The sequence below is a fragment of the Rhamphochromis longiceps genome, linkage group LG3 (assembly GCF_057381845.1).
Source record: "Rhamphochromis longiceps isolate RC_006_pf linkage group LG3, R_longiceps_female_GT1.1, whole genome shotgun sequence".
In the NCBI taxonomy this organism is placed as follows: domain Eukaryota; kingdom Metazoa; phylum Chordata; class Actinopteri; order Cichliformes; family Cichlidae; genus Rhamphochromis; species Rhamphochromis longiceps.
Window position 1 is genome coordinate 63,564,107 of NC_140559.1, and position 21,353 is coordinate 63,585,459.

Here is a 21,353-nt window from a genome sequence, read left to right on the forward strand (position 1 = left end):
CCTTAACCTTTGAGGCTCTGTGGGCAGTAATGCTATCATCCCCCAGGTAGTCGGCTCCCAATCTCAGTGTCGGTGTTTCTGACAGATCGGCCTGCGAACCCCTCACAGCCGGACCACAGTCACAGTACAGACATGTTTGGATAATGCAGTCATGCTTCCTCTCTGCTGCCTGTCACTCCTTCTGTTATCAGAAAGAGTTTTTTTTCCTCTCTAGATTTCTCACTCACTTCCTGTTTACGGACCACCAGTGGGTGGCACCAGCTGTGGCCACTGCCAAACTCCATGCTGAGTTTCAGTCCCCAGTTTACTTTTACACGTTCTACCACCACTGCCAAACCGAGACGCGGCCCGACTCCACCGAACTGAGCGTGACAGTTGCAGTTGGAGCGTCGCTCTTCTTCCTCAACATCCTGGCCTTCGCCGCCCTTTACTACAAGCGTGACAAGTGGCACGAGATGCGCCGGCACCGGCTGTCCCCTCAGCGGGGCGGCCCCGCCAACGACCTGGCTCACAGCCAGGAGGAGGAGATCATGTCCCTGCAGATGAAGGACTGGGAGCACGACGCTCACCACGACATGGAGCCCCTGCGACCCCACGACATCCTGCGGCCCGCCTGCCCTCCCGACTACACCCTGGCGCTGCGCCGCGCCCCCGACAACGTGCCGCTGATGACGCCAAACACCATCACCGTGATCCCCAGCACCATCACCAGCATGCAGCCTCTTCACGCCTTCAACACATTCCCCTCCACCGGCCACAACAACACCCTGCCCCACCCCCACTCCACCACCAGGGTATAGTAGGGACAGGCCCGACACAGCGCCACCTAGGGACCAGGAACACTGGCTCTGCTACCGCTCTGGAAGGGAGGCCTCTAGACGTGGGCCTTCGTTCTGTCCTCTTATTCTCTTCTTTCTCCAAAAGCAACTACACCTGCTGCGTCATGTGCTGTGAAACTTGGCAGCTCCCTCCACTGGTGGCATGTGGAGGTGCAACTGAAGTGTCCAGCAGCAGATGAGCAGTTTGGGGTGGGTGACTCAGATCTTTCAAAGATACTGTTTTCAAAGACGGTCTGCTGTTTCCAGGCTCAAGACCTCCAACATTTGTCAAAGGGACGAATGCTCTCTCGCTCCTCGCTGTTTTCTCTTTTTTACGTTGGCGTCATCTCTTTTTCCATCTCCTGTGTGTTATGTGCACATTATGCTTCTCTTTTCTACATCCGTGTTTTATTACTGCTCTCTTCCTCTCATTTGACACGCCTCCCTCCTGCTCTTCTCTAAAAATTCCCGATCTGCTGAGCAGTCTGGAGGGGGAGGCGTACACTAAACATATAACTATGAAAACACTGATATCTTTCATTCGACCAGCATTTTTAGGTGCCAAGTAAGTACTGCTGTGTTTCATTTCTCATCGAGGGAGAAGAAAAACCAAAGAAAAATAGAGTTTCGCTATTTACCGTCAACTAACAGAGTTCTGTCATGTTCTCATGACAAAGTGCCAAACTGGCCTCAGTCGTGATTTTCTTTCTTCCATCTTCTCTCTTTTTGTTGTTTTGTTTGAAGCATTTGTTAAATTGTTGTTTTTTATTGTGTGGAAAGAATTTTTCTGAAAATATAGATATAGAGAAATGATATTATATATAGTTCTATATAAAATGTGTACAAAGGAGAAAGTATATAAAAGGGTTTTCTCAGTGGGGGATCTATGCATGAATCATTTTTAAAGACGCGGGGAAAAGGACACTGTACCTGTCGATGCACGTTTCCCAAAATCTAAACGAGTCATATCGCTCCATGTTTGCTACTTTTGGTTTTTGGTTTTCTCCCGCAGAGTAAGAGCATCGCAGGAGCATCGCAGGAGCATCGCAGGAGCATTGCAGGAGCATCGCAGGAGCATCGCAGGAGCATCGCAGGAGCATCGCAGGAGCATCGCAGGAGCTCCTGAAGTCAAACGACGCCTCCCAGCACTCATTTATTAAAACGGAGTCGATGCCAAAAGTCTTAAACGTTAGAATCAAAGCAACAGCTGTGAACTCAGTCATGGTGTCATGTGCAGCCTCCATCTTACTGTCACTACTTTTTAATTTTAGGGTACGTGAGGTAAAGCGTCCGTCGATGTAGCTTGATTGTACAAAATTATTTTTCTACGTTATTAACAAAACAGAGCAGAGACTGATGCTGCTCCTGTCTGACCCCCTTATGTCTGCCACATGTGTATTCTGACTTCATATCATCACTGCTCCCTCCCTCCTCCTCTCTCCATCCTACACCGCCTTTGTTATTTAACACCGACCCCCCCCCAAACTGATAATCAGACAAATTCCCAAACAGCTGACTTCACTGTGTCGACACCGTTCCTGACCTATTTCTGACCTCAGCTCAGCTCTGCTATTATCCTCACATTAAGGGTTCGTTCACCTGCCTGCAGATGATCTGTGAGCTCGTCGGTTGTAAATTAAACTCTAAGCACACTGAGGGTAACCGGGAGGCGTTCAGGGCCTGCAGTGCAGAGCTGCAACATGAAAAAAAGGGATGGGGGCTCAGATCTCCTGAACAGGGTGGAAACAACACGGTGGGTTTGTGCTGTTTGTGATTCCTGCTCCGTCACTCTGGTGGAGACCACTGCAGCTCAGCAGCGCTCCCTGCTGATCCTCTGATGAAGATGTCAACAGTATGTAAACTGAGCTGATGTGCTGCTGTTTGAGCCCACGTGGTAGCGTACGTCCAGTATGGGAGAACTTAGTCACCGGTGCTGTCTTTGCTTGTGCTCTAGCTTTAGCCTGTTTGATTGTTTGTTTTCTATTTTATTACTGCCTAAAAGGGGAGGTGGGGGAAACACATGCCTGACTTCTCCTGTCAGAGGTTTTGTAAGCTCAGTGGAAGGGAAACGTGCACAATGTAAATCATAAAACAACTGAGTGGGGCTGTGCTGCAGGTGGATCAGTGCTGTGGACAGTAGCTGTGGAAAAGAGACTGGACAAAGACTCTCAGCCTTAAATACAGGACAGAGGATGATCCGATCATCTTTCAGCTAACAGTGTCGAGCAGAAGGACGGCCGGCTGATGCGTCCGTACGAACCCTTTTGTACTCACTCCTGTGTATAAGGAGGTGGCGAGGGGTTGTGTAGTTAACCTCAGTGATAGGTTTGTAGCATAAACCTATTCGTTGGAACGTTAAGGACAATTTAATTACATAGCAAAGCAAGACACGAGTAGGCAAAGTTCTTCATGTTTCCCGTGCACGGGAGAGAACCGGACAAACGCCGTTCCTTCGCTTGACCCCAGTTGCTCTCGTCCGCTCCCCCGTAACACTGCTCTTTTATTGAGGTTACATGAATATACATATGACGTTCATTAACATATGACGTCTACATACAAACAAAGAGTACGTTGCCTGTGCGTGCATGTGTGTGTGGGGGGGGTCAGAGTGTGACCCCATAAAGACTTCCCTAAACCTGCTGGTCTGGAAGTCCAGCAGTTCATCTAAACAAAAGGCACTTAGCCTAAATCAGATATAGATACATTTATCCTAAATGAACAGAGGGAGTGACTTTAAGTCTGATTTCAGACTATGTCAGTATTAGTTAAGCCAAGAGTCGGGCAAAAGCTTTATGGCCCGGAAAGTTCTAATTCCCACAACATATTGTTGGATTAGTAAGCAAAACTTTTCTGTGATGAAGATTTTTGGGGTTGTTGTTTTAGTGATGGGTTCATTCTGTCAGTTAGCTTTGGCTTGTTTTCTTATTTCAATAGAGGGAGTTTTACTAAACATGGACATGTCGAGGAGCGGCTCATTATTTCTGTAACAGTGCACTTAGAGAAAACTGTCAGGTGTCGCCCCCTTTGGTGATGATGTTTTGTGCTCTGATGAGCTAATAATCAGCTCTCTTTTCCTCCTTCTTTGTTCTAAGCAGGCCTGCAAGATTGAATTAACAGCGCTGTAAAACATTGTTGTGAGAGCAAATATAAGGTGAGCTTTTCCAGATTACAATGGGCTGAGGAAAAGGTCACCTGTGGGAACCTGCGAGTTCCTGTCTAAAAGGATTGCAGCGAGTCGATCCAGTCCAAGATCATAAAGAACTCTTTTTCTAAAAACAAAAGAAAGAACAAATAAATGAGCTCATATTGATGAGGGTGGAGAATCTGATGCTTTGCACGTGAGGCTCCACTATCAGCAAGATCTAGTGTGAATGCGTGTGCATGATGTGTGTGACTGGACTGTGACTGGACTGACCATGTGGACTAAAGTGTTGACTGACTTGACACTGAGACAAAGACTGGACCAACGTTAGGATGAGTAGATGCTGACAAACAATTCACGACGCCGGTAAGAAAAGGGTGGATGCTTTGCTTTGCTTTTGGCAGGAGCAGGAGCACAAGAGAGAGAGGGAGACCGAAAGGTATCGATTTGTCACATGGCATCGATTTGTCACATGGCATCGATTTGTCACATGGCATCGGTTTGTCACATGGCATCGGTTTGTCACATGGCATCGGTATGTTAGGTTTTGGGATGAGAACGTGTTGGATGGTTATCTGTCTTGGTCTGGTGGAGGTCTCTTCCCATAAGAAGACTGATGACTTTTTCATTAACACTGAAGTGTTTCTTTCTTCTCTCTCCCCTCAGATGACTTCACACTATAACCAAGGACACCTCATAGGGGATCATCTGATTGTGGCTTCTCTAATAATCTTTCTAATAGTAATATTGTTCACTGTTATGTTACAGAGTGAAGTGAGATTAGTGCTGTAAAACTTCCATAACACTGAACAGATGCCACCACAGATATGTTGAAATCTCAGTCAAAACTAGCAAAAACAAATGAAATCCATGAATCAGAAATGCTGATTGTTGAACAGATAATTCAGTCTGTACATGAGGAGGATCCACTTTAGACTAAACTACATACAGGAACACAGGAACCAGGGCACAGTGTAAATCCAGGAGCTCTGTGTGCAACAGCTGACCTGTATGAACACAAAACACTGATTGAAGTCCACGTTGATGCTTTCTGTCTGTTTAACTTTTACATTTGAAGCAACACATTTTACTTCAAACACACAGATCAGGTAGAAAACTGTGGATTAGAAAACAAATTCATCAAGAAGGTCCTGAAGCAAGAAGTTCATCATTGCATAGAGTAAGAAAAAGGACATGAATCATCCCACGGGTCTGTGCAGTCGTTATGTTATCATCACCTAAATCATGTCTGCATACTGTGTGTGTGTGTGTGTGTGTGTGTGTGAGTGTGTGTGTGTGTGTGTGTGTGAGTGTGTGTGTGTTGCTTTTTTAAATCTTCTACTTAGAGTTCAAACTTGGATAGTGATAAAAACATTGCACTGCTTCATTTAATATCTAATTGAACACATCTGTGGTTGAATTTGAATCTTAAATGTTTTGATTTCAAAGATGTGGTTCTGATATGAAGGAACAGGAAGTAAATTGTTGCCATGGATACAGTGAGACAGACGTCTCAGACCCTTATTTTTTATTTCTTTGACTTTTTATTTTATTGATTCATTTCTTTATTTTTACATTTTAAAAAGTGTATTTGTCTGAATGAACTAATCCCCATTTCCCATGCTTTGTATCACTGGTCATACTGGGAACAGCCATAGAAAATGTTTGCAAAGAAGAAATCTTAAACATGAGCAGATTCTCAGGCGATTTCTGTTTCCTAACCATTGTTTCAGTGCACACGTCCCATCACTACATGTGTGTTAAAGATTTCTTTGGGATCAAAATCATCCACTGACAGTTATCAGCACAAACAGGATGCAAAAATCCAAAGTTCAGACTTCAGAGTTACTAAAACAGAGATCTGAGGAAAACTGGTTCTTCACACGACGTTTCATGTGTGAACAGTAGAGGTGGTTTCATTTTCACATGTAGGTGTTGCAGTGAGGATTGCAGGGAGACATTTGCTGAATAGCTGCAGCTCTGCTCCTGTAGACTGCCTCTGAATGTGTGTGTGGTGATAAAGTCACTTTAATTAAATGTCACCTGTCAGGGAAAACTTTGTGTTGACTGAAGAAAGTTCACTTCTCTTTCATTGCAGCTCCACTCTTATTTTTGATGCACTCATTTGTTTCATAAATGATTTCAATGATTTTGCCACAGCTCTGCATTGTCAGGTCGGAGCATGTGTGCTTTTGATGAAATGCTGATATGATGACGCTTGATTGGGGAAAGATTTCCACAGGTGGTGTTGTTGGTCTCCTTCTTCCAGTTTTCTTGTTGCTGCCTCTCTCCTCGCCTCAGTTGCTGCAGCTGTATCATGTATGTTGTTATGTTACATACAAAGAGGAATTTGTGACATTAAAGAGTAAAGATTCTTCTAATTGTTTTCATCTCATCTCCTACTGCTTTAGTCTGCGTGGACAATATATGAGTAAATCATTACCAAGCCAGATTATATTTGGAATATTTCAAACAGAGGACATTACAGTGAAATCTGCTTTCAATGTGACATTTACTTTGATCCTTTAAGACACAGTTTATACATCAGACAAGCTGTTTGCAGAGCGATTAAATGTTTGATATTGTTGTTAAAGTTGTACAGATGAGCGTTAATCACCAACAGCTTCATTCATGTGGATGAACTGGACGGTTCCAGGGAAACTATCAGGATCACACGCCTCCAGTGGTCACTGTGAGTAACTACAACTCTGCACATACAATAATTAAGATGAAGAAATGTTTTTATTGTAGAAAGATGAACCAAATGTAGTTTGACTCTCTGACAAACGATGGCAAGATAAAAGTAGTTTGTTAAAAAAGACACAAAAATGGTAACAATGCAAACAAATACAAACAACAGCATATCCTGATATGAGGCTCACAGATCAGGATCAGTACAATACGTAGCAACCGACATTGATGTTGCCATGGTGACCGCTGCTATATATAGTGTTTCTGTTACCTCACTTGTCTTAAACATCAACGCTGGCTGTTTTTCATTTTACTAATGAGTCCACTCTCTTCCCTCACTTTCGTCTCTTCCTCGTGTTTGAGCTCCTCTCAGAGAGGATTTAAGAAAGAGCTTCGATGATGGCTGTAGCTCAGGAGACAGAGCAAGGCATCTAATGATCAGAAGGTTGGTGGTTCAATCCCTGACTGCTCCAGCTGGCACACAAAGTATCCTTGAGCAAGACACTAACCCTCTCCGATGCATCCATCAGAGTATGAACGTGTTAAACAAGAATCAGTCCATTCACCATGGAAATATCAAAGTAGAAAGTGATGGCAGTTATGATTGGCTGCACAGCTGGATCACATGACCAGGTGAGTGGTACAAATAACAGGAAGCTTCTCTTGTGGCTTTAATAATCATTTGAATTGATAACTTGTGATTTACAGACTGTTCTTTATCTTTTCATTGTCGTCTGAAACACAGAAAAATATCAATGTTGGAAAATATGACATTTATATCTAGTTTCTACAGGATGGTTTAATTCTCCAAAGGCCACCACAGACATGACAAAGTTATTTCATCATTATAATGCACAAAAACAAAAATCAGGATGAGCCCTGCTGCTCACCAAACTTGTGTTGAATAATAATTTGTGAATCATTTAGTTTAAAACATCAACTGACTGAATCCATGAATCTCATCATGTGTTTCTGAGTGAAAGACACAGACATGAACAGACTGAACTGTTTCTCTAACAGGTAAGACTAACTACAAAGAGTCAATTCATACCTAAGTGTGCCAAAAAAGTCTGAAATACCCTTCATGAAACCAGTCGATGGATCCCAGAACCCAAATCCAGGATAAAGAGGTTCAGTGAATGTGGTGTGGAAGGTGTGGAGGTGGATCAGAGAGTCAGAGGAGACTCTGTAGAAGGACAGAGTGCCAGCAGGACAGTCCACACACACTGCTACTCTGTTAGAGACAGAGGAGGAGGAGGAGGAGGAGGAGGAGGAGGAGGAGATGGGTGTTTCTCTGTTATTGTGCCACACAGAGGAATAATGATCAGAGCAGCAAAGACTCCAGGACTGATCATTTCCACCAAACACACACTCATCACTCCTTCCTTTCCTTTTGATTCCTCTGTAACTCACTGATATCCGAGCCCTCCTCGTCCACTCGACCTCCCAGTAACAGCGACCAGTCAGACCATCTCTACACAGCAGCTGTTCACAAACATCAAATCTGTCTGGATGATCAGGATGTGACTGAAGCTCCTCCACATGTGTCACCTTCCTGTTGTTGTCAGACAGTTGGAGCTTTGTGTTCACTGTGTTTGTGTCGATTGTGAGTTGACAGGAATCTAAGTTCAAAATACTTATTAAATACATACATCATTGATTTAATGCCAAATAATTTCATTTCCAACATTTACAATAAATTAATTAAAAATTTAATGATTTTTAAATAAATGTAATTAATCAATTAATAACACATTTAATTAATTATTTAAGAATCTATTTATTTAATTCATTTGGGCCCTTCTAGCCCTGCAGCTGTGCATGTGCTCACATATCCACTGGTATGTGTCCTACAGGTATTCTCACAGCAGTGCTGCTGAACATTAAATGACCAGCAGATGTCAGTTCTTCATAATAAGCAGTTAAACTTTGTGTGATCTGCCTTTGGGTGAAGCAACAAAGCCGGAAAAATTGGACACATTCGCAGAGCTTTACCACACCATCACTAGACAACAATGGAATTATTTTAACTAAAAACAAATAATCAGAAAGTCTTCTGCCTGGTCTCGTACCTCTGTGTTTCTGTAACATGAATAATGAGCTGAAATTCTCCTCACGACACCACCGATCAGCTCGAAGGGCCCTCGAGTTTACCTGCATGCATCCTGTTCACCTGTCAGCTGTTTAACACCTGCTGCTTATTCAGCAAACACGCCCACATTACCTGGTGACAGTCACAGTTTAATGCGGGCCGCTGTTTGTCAATATAAAATAGTTTAGTTCCAATATTGTGCACATAATTTGCAAATGCACCATATTTTACAGACCATGAGGCTCACTGGATTATAAGGCGCATTAAGCGAAACAAAAATGTCGCATGAGTCAAACTTTACTCAGCTCATTCTTCTTGCTTCCTCCACTTCCGTACCATTGATTCATTCATGTTTAATTCTCTCACAGCTGCTTTATTCCCATGTTGGGAAGGGCGATGGACACTAAGATAACTACAGAATACTTTATAAGTGAACCTGATGCTTTAATCAGGATTTGGGCTATTTGCATTTAAATTAAATCAGTAATATAGTTCTGCCACTTATCTGCTCTAATGACTGGAAATCTGATATCCAGTCACCAGCACAGCTCACTCACTTACAGTCACTGACTTCACTGTTTTTGCTCCTGAGCAAATCAGTTTGTTTTAGATTAAAGTTGTTTCATAACTGCATCATTTTACTGAAGTTTAATGTGTCAGCGGAGCACATGTGGAACTGAACCATTCGCTTGTCTTAATTATCTGATGTTTATATGTGTTACACTTTTTTAATCTTTAATTTTAAATTGAAACTAACATTTAAAAACATTTGGTACAATGTGGAAAGAGGAAGAGTATTTCCAGCAGGAGCAGAAACGTCTGACTCAGCATGACAATGCTGTTGGTGGATACTGAAGAGCTCAGCCTGTCAAGACAGGATTAGGTTATCGTTTTTAAACATGTTTATTCAATTATATTCTGAGGCCAGTTATCTGGTATAATCTTTGGAAGTCTATTAAAATAAAAATGAAATCAGATGTGTGGTCTTTTGGTTGTTTTTGTTTTGTTCAATAAGCAGATGTTGGTGTTTCAGCAATGCAGTAACTTAAGTTTAAAAGGCTTGTTAGAAACTATGAAACACATCATACAGACTTGTGGACATTAGAAGACGACTAATAATCATCATGAATAAGACTAAAGGCAGGAAGGTGTCCTTTATAACTAATAATATTAATAACTAATAATATTAATATCATAGTCTGTCTGCAGCTGAGACAATACAAACTCAAACTGTGGGGAGAAGATTATATCACTTCAGTTTAAATTGACCTTAAGCGCCACATTTTCACAGACTTCTTTATTTACAGCATTTTTTACGTGCTGTATAGATTATACAGTTAGGTCCATAAATATCTGGACAGAGAGAACTTAGTTTCTGATTTTGGTTCTGTACATACACTAAAATCTATTTTAAATGCAACAACTCAGATGTGTTTGAAGTGCAGACTTTCAGCTTTAATTCAGGGGGTTGAACAAAGAGATGCAGAAAAATGTGAGGAACTAAAGCATGTTCAACACAATCCCTTCATTTCAGGGGAAATGTAGAGGAAAAATTAGAAAAATTAAATAACTTAATTAAATTAATTAAATCATAAGATTGTCAGCTGATAACCAGCTTCATGCGACCGCTTATCCTGGTCCCAGTGTTAGTGTCAGTGAATCCAGTTAACAGAAAGATATCCTGGATATACTCGACTGACTTTTTAGACTCAAGATTAATAATCATTATAAAAATTATAGTCTAACATCCAGAAATCTGCACGATGTGTTTCATTATGTCTAACAAGCCTTGTACAGTTAAAGCTAACAGTTACTACATGCATCAGAACATTTCTATATTTTTATATCTATAAAAAGAAATCTGACACTTGCCAGACTTTATCAAAGCTGTGAGCATCACAGCAGAGGCCTTTGTGTCAAAGTAGCTGAGGATCAAACAGAAAAACATGAAGGTTTTCCTGGCCTGGGATTTTATACAAATATTCTGCAGTACATCAAAAACAAAAGAAAACCATTAATGAACATATGAACATGACCTGATGCTGCTGACGTGAAGCAGAGCAAAGTTACAGAGGTTTGATTACAGACACAGCTGAGCATTTTGCAATTTTGCATCATTTTAAAAAGTTTAAATTTGTTCAGTGTTGAACGGCAGAAACGAGGCTTTGTTTTCAGAAGTAAGTAAGAAAAAAAAACAGCGGCCGACAGGCTGTAAGAACGGTAGACTTGTGCGTAACAAGCAAGCGAATAATGCAGAAAACAGGAAACTGTTCTAGAAGTACAGAGAGAGAGAGAGAGAGAGAGAGAGAGAGCTGTGCATGAAGTGTGATTTTATCCTGGTGGCAGCAAAACAATCAGAGGGAATTCATGACAATGTTTATGTGAAGCGTAGTTTGGAGCTTCTTTTGATGCTGGTTTACTCAATATTGTTTGGAGAGACATCAAACCTGCAGCTTCAGAATCAGCTCAAAAAGGGCGTAAACACAAAGCGCGGAAACATCAGAATCAGCGAGCTGTCGGCTTTCAGCTCGTGTCCGTGCAGTCAGGTGAGAAAGTCACATCTCACTGATTCTGATGCGTCGGCGGCTCCGCGCTTTGTGTTTACGTCTTTGTGCAGAATCCGTGTTCCTGCTCTCATTTACTGTTTTAGCTGTTTGGTGGTTGTTGAAATTTTGGGAGGTTTAACCTGAGATTCTGGCGTTTTGGCCAAAATAAATTTATATTAAAAATCGATTCAGGATTTTAATGAATCGATATCACGTTATCCAAGCCAGAATCGATTTTAATCGATAAATCGATAATCAAAACCACCCCGATGCATATACACGGGTCACACTGCTTATTGAAACCCCCCAAAGATCAGATCTGAATCAGACAGGTTTTTGTTTTTTGTTTTCAAAGTTTAGACTTTGCTTCTATTGGACTTTTTATCAGTAACACGTGCTTACTTTCTGCAGGAACAGTTGAAACTAACATAAATAAATAACTCCAGAGCTGATAGTCAGCAGGGGGTTTACAAGTTGTGGCCGCGTTGTTGGCGGTATAAGCTCGACCACTTGCAAGGTGAGCTGGCAGACATCACTGAATTCATCAGAGATGATTAGGTTCATTTTGACAAAGTGAGCAGATATTTAACCTCCTAGGACCTGGCGTCCACATATGTGGACATCACAATTTGGGTTGTTTAGACCAAAATACGACATTTTGCTCTACAAGGGCCTGATATCCACTTACGAGGATGTTACACTGCCACTGTGCTATCAAAATTTTAGACAAATATCCTCATATGTGGCTCTCATTTTTCTCAGAAACAAAAAATGTGGTAGTTCTTTGTTTTTACATTCATCAGGTCCCAATCAGCCCAAATATCAAAGAGAAATTAAAAATGAATGCCACGGAGGAGTTTGGGTCTTAGGAGGTTAAAGATTGTGCCACTACATTCTTGTCTAGAAGATATTAAAGTGTATTTGGTGACACACAAAAGGGTAAAGTTTAAGTATAGTTTGGGTCCACACATGTCCAAACCCTGGTGTGTAGGCCTACTTAGTTTTGAGGAATTGTCATGGGACCGGGGTCTGGGTGACCCAGGGCCTGTAAGAAGTTATGGACATGTGTGTTTTTGGTGCTGCTGTCTCCTGTTTCCATGTTTGTGTATCTAGGTGTGTGTGTGTGTGTCAGCCAGGAGCCTGGCCACACCTGCGGAGGAGAATTACTCACACCTGCAGCTGATCAAGCCTCGTCAGAGGAGCTACTTAGGAGTGTGGTGGAGCTGTCTCCGATGCTGGATCATTGCCTAACTTCACGTTAGTCTCTTGGCGAGTTAGTTAAGGTTAGTCTGCCGCATTGTGGTGTTGCTGACGGCTGCCTCTTTGTTATTCCCCAGGAGGAGTGTGGAGACGAGAGGGCAGCGAGCACGGGGTGCTCAGACACTGAGGAGTGGAGACAAAGAACACCAACACTGGCAAGAGGACATGTCAGAGTCGGGAACGCACTGGGGATTTATTGTTGTTTGGATTATTTTGCATCACTGTAAATAAACGCACTGACCTCATCAAAGAGTCCAGCATTGGGGTCCTCCTTCCCCTCATCATAGTCTGCCACGCAGGCCGTGACAGAAAAGCCCACTAAAAGAACGCCCACCAGACCAAAGCAATGGTTTTGACTTGATCAGCATTAACCCCGCCCCCTGACTTTGATGGGTGAAGCTGACAAATAAAATGTATTTATGAACAGCGATGCAGGGCCAGGAGTAGCAACGTGAATTAAATAAATACATCATTAAATAATTCATTAAATGTGTCAGTAAAATAATTAAAATAGAAAACAAACCAATAATTGATTAAATATGTAATTAACTAATTTGAATTGTATATAAACAAATAATGAAACATTTTAAATGAAATTAATGGATAATTCATTATTAATATATTTCTTTAATTGACTATGTACATTTTTAAATTAATTACTGAAATAATTAATTCATTAGTGATGTATTAATTTAATACAACCATATACCATATACAATACCATAAAATTGCTAATTTACTCAAAATCTATTTAAAACATCAATATTAAAGGTTAACTTATGATAATGAATACATGCAACTATAACTGATGACATAAAAATGAGGATTTCTTAAGCTGAAGCCAAAGTGCTGACTCATTTGTCATGTTACTCTCAAATGTTTTCCCTAATAACAAGAACATAATTACACTTTAGCCACAAGAGGGCAGCAGCATTAATACAAGTCACGTGTATATAAAGGTACAGTGATTATATTACAGTGATTTTGACAAAAACAAAACAGTTGATGGCAGTGTGTTTTTCCATGACAGAATAATTACGCACACCCCACTTTGCAGTTATTTATTTGTAAAAAATGTTTGGAATCATGTATGATTTCCGTTCCACTTTGTGTTGGTCTTTCACGTGGAATTCCAATAAAACTGATTCATGTTTGTGCTGTAATGTGACAAAATGTGGGAAAGTTCAAGGGGGCTGAATACTTTTGCAAGCCACTGTAAAGTTCACTATCAGTAACATCATAGCACCACCCAGCTGTATAGAAACTCCGTCATGCTAGCTAGTAGCAGTACGAGTTATTGTAACTGACTGTAAAAAGTCAGCACAAGGAAAATAAACTCCACCTAAACTTGGTTTATATCTGACCCAGACAGACTGCAGGTCATAACTTCTTACCTGAAGTTCAGTTCACCTGACACTCGGACCGGCGGCCGCCTCGGGTCTCTGCTCCTCCCGCCTCCCCTTTCCCTCATCCACCTGCTGCCTCTGTGGAAGCTCCGCCATAGCCACCACCAAACAACTGACTTATTTTTACATATCGACCAGCATCCGGACAATCCGCCATCTTCCATCGTTTATACCGTTACAAAAAAATAAAAAAACATCATCAGCCCATAAAAATGAAAAATCACCATCAGTATGCCCGATGGCCAGTCCAGCTATGGTCGTGCCATCAGTTAACCCTTCACGTGGCAGCTGTGACACGCGTGCCCAGGGTTGCCGACCCCTGCTCTAAAGCATCTGATTTGGATTCCTGAGATCAAATATATTTTCCTTTGTGTTTGTTTTCTTCCCATTTGTGGCTTTAATGTAGTGTTACATCCTGTTTGTTTGCTTCCATCTGTATACATGTCCAGATTCACTGTTATGTTTCTATTCTTACATTGCTGTGTGATCACTGTTCCCTCTGCTGACTGATGTGACCTTTTGTATCTCACACTGATACTTGTCATATTTGTATCTGCGCCTAAAAGATAAAAAGTTTTCCATGCTAAAACACAGCTCCACCTCCTGCAGTTCTCCCTCTGAACCACTAGATGTCTCTGTTATCTAAATGAAGACGTGCAGCACAGCAACCAGAGCAGCGCTCAGATCACACGTGTCCTGTTATTATGTATAAAAGCATGAAACAGGTGAGACAGGTGGGATCAATATTAATGTTGTGGAAATATATGAAAAAGCAACAGAAGAGTGAAAACATTTCCTGTTTCTAGAAAGATCTTTCAGCTCACAGCTGCTCACAGACTGTATTTACAAGTGACAAACTGCAACTCTACAGTACATCTACAGTATATATCAAATATATTCTGTATTCAAATCTATTGAGTGATGTTTGAAAGTCTTTCCAGGTGAGTTTGATCCAGGAGGGTCTGAAGCCAGAGTCAGACAGAGACTGTGCAGAGACTGTAGAAGGACAGAGCAGCGGCAGAGCAGTCCAGATACACTGATGATCCTCTGTCAGATCCAGAGGGACACACAGGGATGATGCTGGACTCTACATTGTGTCTGACAGTGGAGCTGTTCTCAGAGCAGTTCACTCTGCAGCACTGACAGTCATCTGCACTTCTTCTCATTCCTCTGTCAGTCACTGCTGGATGAAGCTCTCCTCTCCACCTCCCAGTAACATGGCCCAGTCAGAGCGTCTCTACACACAAGCTGCTGCTGCTTCAACCTCTCTGGATCATCAGGACACAGCTCCTCCTCTCTCAGCACACACACCGTCCTGTTTACCATCACCAGCTCCACCTGCAGAGAGAAGAAGGAAGAGCAGAGGAGATAAACGAGTGTTTCCAGAGACTCTTCATCAGCTGTCAGTCAGTGATGCAGCACATCCAGTATAAAGAGCAGCAGGGACTTCAGTGCTGGGACTGTACTAGGACTCATTGTTGCTTCACTTTTTCTAATCTTTGGATTTTTATTGAAGTTGATGAAAATGTTTTTCCCTCCTAGTTTGAGTTTGGACTTTCATTCATTAGAAGAACCTTGGTGTGTCCACTCTGAGCTCTGTAGGAACCCCAACAACAAGCCCAACAATCCAGATGGACGGTTCCAGCTGTTAACTGGAGGAATTCCATCCAAACATCTGCTCTCACTAAATTCTTCCTCACCTACAGACTGTGTTCTTCACTGCTTTAAACTTGGAAATGAATGCAGTCATTGGTCTGCGTGCTGCTTTGTTCAGAGAGCTGATTGGCTGTTGACAGCGTTTGATCAGAGCGTGTCAGCCGTTACTATGGTGACCATAAAGGTCAGAAACAGGAAGTGTTTGTGTCCAATCCTGAAGCCTGTCACCATTCTCCTCTCACAGCTTCACTGAGAAGCTGCAGCTTTACAGGAAACACTGGATCTTTGTTTCATACTGACTGTGTTTAGTACAATACTGCTGACAGCACCACCCACTCACTCCATCACTCTACTGACCACAGAGTCTCCAGTCTGTAGTCTGGACTCTGCTGAAGATCAGACAGCTGCTTTACATCTGGATACTTCAGGTTGTTGTAGTACAGGTCCAGCTCTCTCAGATGGGAGGGGTTGGACTTCAGTGCTGCTGCCAGATAATCACAGCTGATCTTTGACAAACCACAGCTCCTCAATCTGTATAAAGAATGAAAGATGTAAGTTTATTAGACAAAGTGTGAGCTTGAAATCATTCAGTGTTTCATCATCTGTTCAGAGCTGAAGAAGGTTCAGAATGTAGAAGTTTAGAAAATGGAAACTCCAAACAGCTGACAGAGTTCATACGCCTTTGTCAGGGTCAAATTCAAGCAAGACCATGTGAAAATTAAAACACATCATCCTAGGTGAACTTAAACACCTTTGTTCCCCTTTTGTTAAGACATAGAAAAGTACACCACACAAAAATACTGCAAAAGGAAACGGTCGCCTTATATACATAGTGTATAAACTCAAAATGCACATTTCACTTCAAATTAAGATTAAGGCTTTGAACAGATCACATAGTTCAGTTCAACATATAAGACTTTAAGAATGCACAAGCATCTACTTAAAATCTATTTAATTTATCATCCATGATATTATTTTGTACAATTCCAATGTATTTTGTTCATCTCCCTTAAATAAACAGGCAGTCTTAAAGTATGAAATATTCATATACAAACACATATAAATGTGTGTACTGTCTCAGTGGCTGATAGTACCCCACAGGCCTCAGTGTGAGCTTGAAGACATTTATAATGTTTAAGTAGTTTAATGTGCAGGTGCTGACGATAAACACATTTTGAATGAAAGCCGGGGAACTTTGGTAGCACAGAAACAAGTGGCTATTCTTTGTGACTATATGGATCACTCACAATACCATTATTTCACACAAAGGCACCAAATTAATACTCAAAAAAGCTGCAGCAATACACACAAATATAAACAGTACTTGGTGACAACTTTGCTTTTAGCCTTTAACCCTTCTTGACTACTTTTGATGTGGCCTCTATATTTTACCTTTAAAAACAGTTTATCTTGCCAATCTGTTATTTTCTCATTTTGACCAACTGTATCAGCACAATTTATCTAAATTCAGACAAAATTTAAAATACAAGTAGAAAGTGATATTTTGACTGTAAAAACCACACACATGTTTAATGAATCATCTTCATAACTTGAAATGCAAATAGAGATTGTACATTTTTAAAAATACGCACACGTTTTGCAAACAACAAAGTTATATGGTACTATTTACCAAAAAATGCAGCCAAGGTTCAGACGTTTTTCATATAATCATTTCAAACTATTTACAGAACAATCAGGTGTCAAACAATAGTTTGTGTCACTCTAACACATATGAGAACAGCACAGGGATAAACCTGCAGGTCTGACAGCAGGTGTGTCACTCAGCGTTTACACTGCAATCTGCCTTTGTTGGCTTTAAGGCAGCAACTGTGACGATCACTAGTAGAACTGACACACAAAACAAAACAACAGCTACACACTAAATACACAAGACAACAAACTAACTTGAGACCAAACACGGTAAACGTCACAAATCTCTCACGTATCAAAACTCTCTCTCTCTTTCGCTCACTCGCTCTCTCTTGCCGGTCACTCCTAAAACTTCCCCCTTTTGCTAAACAACCAAATGTCATGTTTCCATATCATTTTTGATTGGTCGACATGGTACATTTTCCCACCTATAGGGCTTTGGAGCGTGATGTCACGGGAGATGGGCCATGCCCCCTTCCGCCATGACAGTAGGCCAGCCAAAGGATACCATTTCAGCTATGGATCGTACGTGTTGTGTTGTCGGTTGCAACGTTAGATCACACGATCGTGAAGGCAAGAAGCTGGATAACGGGCTCTCTTTTCATCGTTTTCCATCCTGGAGGCAACGTGAGGGATCCCATGTATCCGATATTACTAAACAAAGACGTCAGGCTTGGATTGCAGCGGTGAGACGAGGGGATATCGAGTTCTCTGCAATCCCCAGCTTTTTGTTGGTTTGCTCACGGCATTTTCTTTCCGGTGAGTTCTAAATTAATTCATATCACTCTTGAAAGGCTTTTAGTGTGATTTTCAACGTGCTGCGGTCATAGATAATGAGATAAAACATGCTAATGTGTGATGCTGCAGAACCACATCATGTCGACTGAGTAGCTTATGATTTGGCATTATTGCAGGCAAACCAGCATATGAAATGGATGTAACAAATCCAGACTGGGCACCAACACTGCACATGGGGCATGACGACATACCTGTATCAGACTCGGACCGGCACTCAAGGCGTACGCAACGGAAGCGAAAAAGAGCACCCATCGGAGGTAAACAACCCCCCCCCTCTAAAAACATACTAAATTGCTATCACTGTACACTAATCCGCACATAACTTCCAGATGAATCACACACCTGTCATTGGAATATTGGTGTACATTTACCTTATGTCTAATTTTATCTTACAGGCTTTCGTTATGCAGCTGCAGAGTCTGAAGGTGTGCCCCGTGCAGAAGTGATTGATGAAGATCTGACAGAAGACCAACAGCAAAATCACAATGTCATGGAGGCAGTGGACAGCAGTTGTGTTGGACAAGTGGAGGTTGAGGTAGCAGCTGCAAATGTGGATATACTGAAGAAATGTAAACCTTTTAAAATGATGACAGATTACAAACTCTCAGCTGTGTCTGTAATCAAACCTCTGTAACTTTGCTTCACTTCAGCAGCATCAGCTCATGTTCACATGTTGATTCATGGTTTGCTTCAGTTTTTGATGGACTGCAGAATATTTTGAAGGTTATCTGCTATAAAAAGCCAGAACAGGAAAATCTGCTTCATGTGTTTCTGTTTGATCCTCAGTGACTTTGACACAAAGGCCTCTGCTGTGATGATCACACCTCTGATCAAGTCTCACAGTGTCAGCTTTGTTTTTATACATATGGATATGTGCTGATAAATGATCAGAGTTATAATATTTCCCACTGCCTGCTGTGTGCCGTGACCTTTGACCTGCTAAAGACAGTCAGCTGTGGATTATTCATTGTTGTGTCTGATACTTAGAACTGTGAGGAAGAACACTACACAGTTAATCAGGGTCCCCTCTCTCTGAATCAGGAAAGGTGGGCAGGCCGCGTGTGGGCCGCGGGCCATACGTTGAGTCTCACTGTTTGAAATGTGAACATTGTTCTGCTGCAGTCAATGGACTAAACCAGAGAAGAAGAAAACAGACTTTACCATGAAGATCCTCAGTGTGGATCAGTATAATATCAGCCTGATGTCTGCAGTTTAGTGTCAGCACAACTTTCACATCATATTCATCTCAGCACAACTAAAACATGCTGACTGACCCCAGAGTTTCAAGTCCACATCCTGGACTCTCCAGGAAACCACACAGATGCTTCACTCCTGAATCCTGCAGGTTGTTGTTGTAGCTCAGGTGCAGCTCTCTCAGATGGGAGGGGTTGGACTTCAGTGCTGCTGCCAGATAATCACAGCTGATCTCTGACAAACCACAGTCCATCAATCTGTATAAAGAATGAAAGATGTAAGTTTATTAGACAAAGTGTGAGCTTGAAATCATTCAGTGTTTCATCATCTGTTCAGAGCTGAAGAAGGTTCAGAATGTAGAAGTTTAGAAAATGGAAACTCCAAACAGCTGAAGCCAACAGGAAGCAGCTTCAAACAAACACAACAAGAGAAAAAACTCTGAATGTTTCACATTAAAGTCGTACATTTATCATAAAAACAGGACAAAGACTTGAAAAAGTCGTGTTTTTCCTTCCAGGAACCACAAGGCTTCACTTTTAAAGGTGAAGTGTGAAAGAAATGGACATATTTGAAGTCCAACACCTTTTTCCACTCACATTATTAAAGCAGACAAACTACAAGCTCATTTTCATTCCAACAAGTCATCTTCTGACCTGGACTAACAACACTGGTCTCTATGTGCAGCTGGCTGTGAGACCAGTGCTCAGGGAGCGTCTACAAAGTGCAACACTGAAAGAACATCACACACTAGCTGTGTCTCAAAACGTCGGCTGCATCCTTCGGAGGACCCGGTATTCGCGGTCTACGTGGGCCGGGTCCTTCAAAGATCGAAAAGGCTGGAAGTGCGAGGCTGTGAAATGGGACGGTCGAGCCTTCAGATTTGCGTCACCGCTGTGTCGGTGGAGTTTAATAAACTCGGCCGTCTGCTCCTTGCTATCTAAAATATAACAGGACACTGGCGTAAATTCTCGACCGTCTCACACTTCTGTTTAATCAGTTTCCTGTTTAACGTTTATTCAGCTGTGTGAAAATCCCGGAGGAACTTTGATCTCAGCCAAACCGATTTACTCCGGAACAAATAAAACACAGAAAAAAGGCAAACAATTACATTTTTAAGTTATCCGAGTGACTTATATATCATGTTTAACCTGAGTAGCGAAAGAGCGGGGTCTGAAAACGATGTGTCCGCTGCTCTTGCCGGCTGGAGTGACCATTGAACCCGGGGAAGCCGGGGCTTGCTAGCGAGCGGGTGGGGAACAGACGTCTCCGAAAACGTCGGCACACTTTTGCAAATATGCGATGTCTTGATAAACCAAGCAGATATTTGAAGTTTACACAGCTACTTTCTCGCCTGAAAATATGTTAAAAGTTTATTTTGTGACCCAGAAAGATTAATAAGAGTAATTTGAAAACTTAGTAGCAGCCGCCATTGTTGGCAGCTGAAATTTGGCTGGGCCGCGCTATGAATTCTGGGATATGGTGGGCCACGAAGGACACACCCGACGAATCCTTCAAATTCGGGGAAATGAAGGACGCATTTGTCGGGCACATTTGAAGGAGTCGACAAATACGGACAGCCTTCATCGCCTGGCTGTGACGTAATCGGCCTTCAAATGCAGCCTCTGGAGGATGCAGCCGACGTTTTGGGACACAGCTACTAATTTGCTTCCATCATCCAACCTGAAGAGGAAACAGAGACGCCTCCCCTTCAAAGTAAAAGCTGCTCCTTTTGGACACAGTATCAAAGAAAGTCTACAGTATAACATAGAAAAGACAGAACAAAGTTTTGGTTGTTTTTAAATTGTGCAGAAATGAAACTACACTAAGCTCAATTATGTGACAGACATTTCATCCCATGTCAGTTTGGCCTCATCCTGGGCCGGATTATCCAGCACACACTCTGACCACAGGTCCATGTTGAGCAGGATGAGCTGCTGGCTAATCTGGAGGCTGTAGCAGCAGCTCACAGTCACAGTGGATTTCCACTCATGAAAAAGCTCTGGCTGCTTCATTTCTCATCTCATATCAGAGACTTTAATGCTTCACTGAAGCTGTACTGTGATGCTTCCATATTCCAGTGAGGCCTCCATAATGATTTCA

General features: G+C 42.0%; 3 protein-coding genes across 3 annotated transcripts in view; all 3 read right to left on the minus strand.

Annotated features, from left to right (window-relative positions):
* LOC146675695 (protein TANC1-like) overlaps positions 1 to 21,353 on the minus strand; it is a 407,338-nt gene that overhangs the window by 162,742 nt on the left and 223,243 nt on the right. The gene's annotated exons all lie outside the window — the stretch shown is intronic.
* On the minus strand, positions 7,043 to 8,328 carry LOC146675701 (stonustoxin subunit beta-like). Its single transcript, XM_085400641.1, has one exon. The coding sequence runs from the start codon at positions 8,299 to 8,301 to the stop codon at positions 7,678 to 7,680; it is 624 nt and encodes a 207-aa protein (XP_085256767.1). The 5' UTR covers positions 8,302 to 8,328; the 3' UTR covers positions 7,043 to 7,677.
* LOC146675702 (protein NLRC3-like) overlaps positions 14,973 to 21,353 on the minus strand; it is a 33,503-nt gene continuing 27,122 nt past the window's right edge. Inside the window, exons 3-4 of the mRNA XM_085400620.1 lie at positions 15,969 to 16,142; positions 14,973 to 15,293 (exon numbers count right to left, since the gene is read on the minus strand). Coding sequence (XP_085256746.1) covers positions 15,281 to 15,293; positions 15,969 to 16,142 — 187 coding nt within the window. The 3' untranslated portion in view covers positions 14,973 to 15,280. The remainder of the gene's footprint in view (positions 15,294 to 15,968; positions 16,143 to 21,353) is intronic.